This window comes from Myotis davidii, unplaced genomic scaffold, assembly GCF_000327345.1.
Source record: "Myotis davidii unplaced genomic scaffold, ASM32734v1 scaffold38, whole genome shotgun sequence".
Lineage (NCBI taxonomy): Eukaryota > Metazoa > Chordata > Mammalia > Chiroptera > Vespertilionidae > Myotis > Myotis davidii.
Window position 1 is genome coordinate 7,650,361 of NW_006291383.1, and position 6,267 is coordinate 7,656,627.

The 6,267-nt window shown below is 40.0% G+C and overlaps 1 protein-coding gene across 2 annotated transcripts in view; it reads right to left on the reverse strand.

The window, feature by feature from the left end:
- Positions 1-6,267, reverse strand: part of CBFA2T2 (core-binding factor, runt domain, alpha subunit 2; translocated to, 2) — a 39,966-nt gene that overhangs the window by 15,857 nt on the left and 17,842 nt on the right. For both annotated transcript variants that reach the window (XM_006764596.2, XM_006764595.2), the window contains exons 3-4: positions 5,562-5,651; positions 974-1,155 (exon numbers count right to left, since the gene is read on the reverse strand). In XM_006764596.2, the coding sequence (XP_006764659.1) occupies positions 974-1,155; positions 5,562-5,651 (272 nt within the window). The remainder of the gene's footprint in view (positions 1-973; positions 1,156-5,561; positions 5,652-6,267) is intronic.

Below are 6,267 nucleotides of genomic sequence, written 5' to 3' on the forward strand. Positions count from 1 at the left end.
GAGGCCTCGCTGCTCCGCTGATCACGGGGCCGGGAGGCCTCTTGGCTCCGCTGATAACCGGACCCGGGATGTCTCTCAGCTCTGCTGATCCCGTGGTCCTGAGGCCTCTCGGCTCCGCTGATCACGGGGTCTTGAGGCCTCTCGGCTCCACTGATAACGGGGTCTTGAGGCCTCTGGGCTCCTCTGATCCCGGGCCAGGAGGCCTGTCTGCTCCACTGTTCCCGAGCCCCCCCGCAGCTGCAGACGGGGGGAACCTTGGCTTCTTCATCGCTGGGGTAACCAAGCCTCCTGTTCTCAGCTGCCTGGCTGCCTGCCGTCATCTTGGCTGACAGTTAATATGCATATCGCCCTGATTAGCCAATGGGAAGGGTAGCGGTAGTACGCCAATTACCATGTTTCTGTTTTATTAGATTAGATAAGAATATGGAGGACTATGGGTTCTACAATGATTAGAAATTTGCTACTGTGGAGGTCAGTTATTGAATATAGTTCGCCAGATTGAAGGAAAAAGGCTGAATAAATAATACACTTGTGAATTGGTTGGGCTTTTAGTAATTTAGCTTCAATTACAATAATATTGTGGTAGACATTCATATTAAAATATCCAGGATTAATTAAAATAACGTCAGCCTTCAAAATAATGGTGATTCATTAACATGTGTTAGTAAGTAATTGTTACACTTTTACAAAACCTCACATATCAGAAAAAAATACCTTAGGCAGCTTGTTTCTATGGTTCTGGAACAATGGACACATAGGATACTCTAGAGCAGAGTTTCTCACCAGAGGCATAAAGAGTCATCTGAAGCTTTTCAAAAAAATACTTATGTCTGGAAGTTACACCTATAGATTTGAGAAGCATTCTGAGTCCACATCTACATATAACCACAGTAATAAAATTTTCTTTCACAAGCAAAGAGGAAGCTCAGTGGTTCCAGAAAAAGGAAGGATGAACAAGCTCTTCTCTGCTCACCTTTCTGGACTGGGCCTCTTTCCATTTCCATGCACTTCCATGAGCAGCTCAGAAGAGTCAGCAGGTGAAGCAATACTTGTGTTGAGCAAAAGGTGTTCGTGCTGAGCCAGGTACTGGGATGGGGTCTGCTTGGCAGCCCGAGCACAGTGCAGCAGTTCTCGCTGCAGCAGGGGCAGGTTGGCCTTGAAAAAAAGAGGCAGGGATGGGAAGGTAGTTTTCCCTGTGTTGGGCCCCTCACAATAGGGCCCAGCACCTCTAAAGGCTCTCAAACAAGATGACACAAGACCAAAGCCTTTCTCTCCTTGTCAGTCTGAAGAGTACTGGGAATAACTGGAATTAAGCCTTAGACTAGGCTCTGCGGATACACAGGTAACCTAGGGGCAGAACTGATTTCTCAGTGTGGTACCCTCATTGGGCACATTTCCTTATTTTGTAAAAGGACAATAATCATGTACTGATTATTTTTCCTTCCCCTCAAACTGAGGAAACCTTTAGTGTGGATAATTCATATAAAAAAACTCTATACTCTTTCAATTGAACTCTAATTCCTTCACATATAAAGGTACTTTTCTCATATTCCTTCTTTTAAAAAAATTACATCCCCCCCTCCCCCCAAATTTAGAAACAATTCAACGCCCTGGCTCGTGTGGCTCAGTTGGCTGGGCATTGTCCTGTTTCACCAAAGGGTTACTGGTTCAACTCCTTGTCAGGACACCTGCCCAGATTGTGGGCTTGATCCCTGGTGGGGGCATACACATTAATGTTTCTCATTCTCTCTCTAAAAATCAATAAAAAATCTTTTTAAAAAATTTCAGATCACGCCTATAACATAAGTCTTTATTCCAGAGGAAAAAGATGAACAAGTGAAAAGAGAGTTTTAATCATCCCTTTACCAAGGGTTAATTTAGCAGACACCATAATTTGTGACTGTTTAAAGCATAAATAAATTGACAAAAACCCAAATGCTAGCCAAAAAGCTTCCATAACAACCTACCTCATGCTGTTTTCCAAAATAACACAGTTAAGAATAGGGAATTTGATGATATAAGGCACTTTAAAAGTCTTTTCTATAACCTCAATCTTGTAGCAACTGTAAAAACTTAATGAAAAAATACCATGCCAGATCTTTACATCTGTGACATGTATGTACCCTTTGATGAATTTTTTTCCCTTTGATGAATTGAAAAGAAAGAAAGCTAATTCTTCCCTAATAACACAAATTGCACAAATCCTTCATGATTCCAGCGTCTTGGGGGAAATAATTGTCTACTGGCTCTGACATACAGAAAACAGCAAGACAGAACTAGCACAGCTGTTTAAGGGCTGAACAAGGCACCACAGACTGCTCTGAGGGGCTGAGTGTTCAATGCTGTCAGAACACAAGCTGCTCGCCAGACACCCCTGCATTTCCCTCCATGTCTCCTAGGTTCCCATTACAAGGTTTAAAAAAACTGGTATCAGTACTTTAGTAGGATGAGCCATATTCTTTTTTTAAAAGTTGTTGCCTCTCACGTGTGTCCCGATCAGAGTATGTGCCCTGACTGGGAATCGAACTGGCCACCTTTTTGGTGTATGGGTCAATGCTCCAACCAATTGAACCACACCAGCCAGGACAGATGACCCACCTTCTTGATGTCATTACATTTTTGTATGAAATGAAGGTAAAGCAAAAGAAGATAAGAGGAACATATTTACTAGCCAGATATTTAGGCTTTGTGAGTTAAGGGGCATAATTGAGGATATTAGGTGGATATGCATATACAAGATAGGAAAACAAGTTTCCAAATATTATCTTGACAAAAGTCAAAATATAAAAACAATTGAGTACAGTTTTTTGGTAATATCAGGCTAATGAAAAGAATGGAATTTGGAAAGGGAGTGGATTAAGGAAAACAACTTAATTGGGATTCAAAGATAGTGTTCCCTATTACCAATCAATTACAAATGTTCATTTGTAAAACCAATTCTTTTAAAATTATTAATAATTTATTTTAATATTTATTGTTGAAAGTATTACATATGTCCCCCTTTATCCCCTATTGGCCCCCTCTAGCCCTCCCCTACCCCCATCCCCACCCCCACCCCCACCACCTTATTGTCTGTGTCCATGGATTATGCATACATGCACACAATATCTCTTTAAGGCTGTATAAAACCATGTGGTGGGCTAGATTTGGGTTACAGGTATTTAAACTATGCCTGATCTAGAGCACACTGATATCTGACTATAGTCTTTCACTGCCTTTAAGCTATCCATAACTCTGCAAATTATAGAGAACTGATAGCAATGCAAAATAATTATTGTCTGTGGACTTGCATAAAATTATGTCCAGTAGAGAGATTCAATTAACTTTTCTTGCCCACTGTAGATGAAGTCAATTATACCGCTGTTTGCACAGTCATATCAGTAATACTGATTTTAAATGTATCTATTCTTTGGGTTCTCCCCTGAACTGGTTCTAACACCTTACTGATTCATTAATAATGAATTAAATAAAATCTTTGACATGGATTCATTTTTTCTCTATGAGTCATAATGATGCGATATCTGTTTTTAAAAATAATTATTTAATAGGAAGAAATAATAACTTTACAGTGGGAAAGCATGACATAGTCTTTACCAAGTAACCAAAGTCAACATCACCAATTATGAGACCAATTAATACCTATGTCTCCTGACAGAAGTTACATCTTAGCTGCTATTTACTGCCTAAATGCATAACATGATTCTCATCATGAGGAAGTGTCAGAAAGATCCACATTGAGGTACATCTATAAATTAGCCATCTCGTACTCTTTAACAATGTCAAGATCATAAAAGACTGAGAAGTTATTCTAGATTAAGTAGACTGAAGGGTCTTGGGTTTGAGTCCCTGTCAAGGGCACATACGTGGGGTGCATGCAGGAGGCAACAGATCGATGTGTCTCTCTCATGTTGATGTTTCTCTCTCTCTACCCCCTTCCTCTCTCTCTAAAAAATCAATGGAAAATATGTCCTCAGGTGAGAATTAACAAGAAAGAAGGAAGATATGACAAATAAATGCAAGATGTGATCCAAAAACTAAAAAAAAGGTTTTCTTTTGCTGTAAATATTATTAGTGGAATATTTGATGAAACATGATAAGGTCTATAGTAATAGTGTTTTATCAATGTTAATTTCTTTTTTGTTTTTTTAAATATATTTTATTGATTTTTTACAGAGACGAAGGGAGAGAGATAGGGAGAGTTAGAAACATCGATGAGAGAGAAACATCGATCAGCTGCCTCCTGCACACCCCCCACTGGGGATGTGCCCACAACCCAGGTACATGCCCTTGACCGGAATCGAACCTGGGACCCTTCAGTCCGCAGGCCGACGCTCCATCCACTGAGCCAAACCGGTTTCGGCAATGTTAATTTCTTAATTTGATAATTATACTAAAGCGATTCAATGTATCATGTCTGTAGCTCATTCTCAAACATTTCTGAGGAAAAAAATAAATCTAAAGACAAAGAGAATAATAATCAAAATTATAAAATATTAACACCTGGGAAGTCTGAGTGAAGGGTACGGAAAAAATTTTCTTGTACCATTTTGTAACTTTTCTGTGAGCATGAAATTATTTCAAAATAAAGATTTTTTTAAAAGGGCATATTACATATAAATCTCAAAAGCTATGTTTCATGGAACAGTAATTCCAGAGGAATTGAGCTATACAAAACTGGGGATACAATGCTTTCCCACATGCTCTCCTGTCCTTAGGGCAGCGATTTTCAACCAGTGTGCTGCAGGAATATTTAAAACATGCAGTACACCTGACTATTTAGTCAGGGGCACTGATCTCTGTCCCTTAGATTGTCAAATAAAAAAATGACAATAGCCAATTGTGGGGAGCCGCTATAGGGTAAAACCTCGGACTGACCTGTTGGCAAAGTCACAAACAAGTCCCAGCTTAGAGGGCATAGTCCTCTTAAGCATAATTAGGCTTGACCTTATGACACTCCCTCGCTGACTCCGTCCACACCTTTGGGAACCCCTGGACACCTGGGGCTGGACCCCGGCAGCCAATATAACAATAGCTGTCTGTTGTGAATGAACCAAAATTATACCTATTTTCTTGGTTAGATCATCAAAAATTATATTTGTGGTGTGCTGCAGAATTTTAGTAATTAGTTTGTGTGTGTCATGAAATGAAAATTACTGCCTTAGGGTTAAGAGTCTGAGCTGCAAGGGCCTCTCTTTTGTCTGATACCCTCCTCACAGATAACATATTCTTCACACTCTGGCCACAACCCAAAGATTTAGTGTCTAGTTACTTCTGCTAAGACCCCAGCCTCCATACCATCTTTATACCTCTGGTCCATTCACAGGAGCTCCTGTGTGTTATTAGCAGAATCTGCATACAGACCACAACTCAAGGCTTTTGTAATTCTCATCAAGTGTAAGACTCACCTGCAGACTGCACTCACATTTTTCTAGCAGCCCGCAATAAAGATATGAAAATGTGCAAATTGCCCAAATTTAGATCACAGAACAGGGATCAGTAGCAGATCTTGAGGAAATGTTAAGATAAATAGTTACATTCAGTAATTATCTCATAAAAATTACCTTGAGGAATGGAATCACAAAAGGACGAAGAGGGAAGTTTGTAGCTTCTTGGAGCTTGCAATGGAATTCTTCAATTGTTACTGTTGAGTTCTGAAAAGAGAAATAAATAACCTTGTTCAACCTCTAAAAGAAGACACTGTCCTCATATAAATCCTTTTAAAATCACAAAGTATAATTTTAAGAGTACTATTGTGATCTCAGATCCTTCTCAAAGATTAACCAAATTATTTCCTTTATAAAAGAAGTTCAGCCTCCTTGACTGTCCTTTCTTTACTACCCCAAATCTAAATTCCCCTCTAAGGTCAGCAGCCTGGGTTACACAATAGGCACTCAGGTCCTCGGTACTCATGGCAAGTCACCTCAGGTACAGAAACCAAACTTACTATGTTTCCAGTTAAACAGATTCTGATCAGCCTACGATGTCAACTCAAAAGACTCAACCGAGTGCCTCATTCCTTCAGAAGTTGGTTTCTTCATAGGTTCTGCCTATCTCCTAGCATTAGTTCCCCAAATCTTCTAAATTCAAAGTTTTTTATTTTAATTAAATCTTTATTGTTCAGATTACTACAGTTGTTCCTCTTTTTTCCCCCTATAGCTTCCCTCCACCTGGTTCCCACCCCACCCCCTGCCCTTACCTGCCCCCCACTGTCCTCCTCCATAGGTGTATGATTTTTGCCCCCTCTCTTTCTGCACCCCAACACCCCCT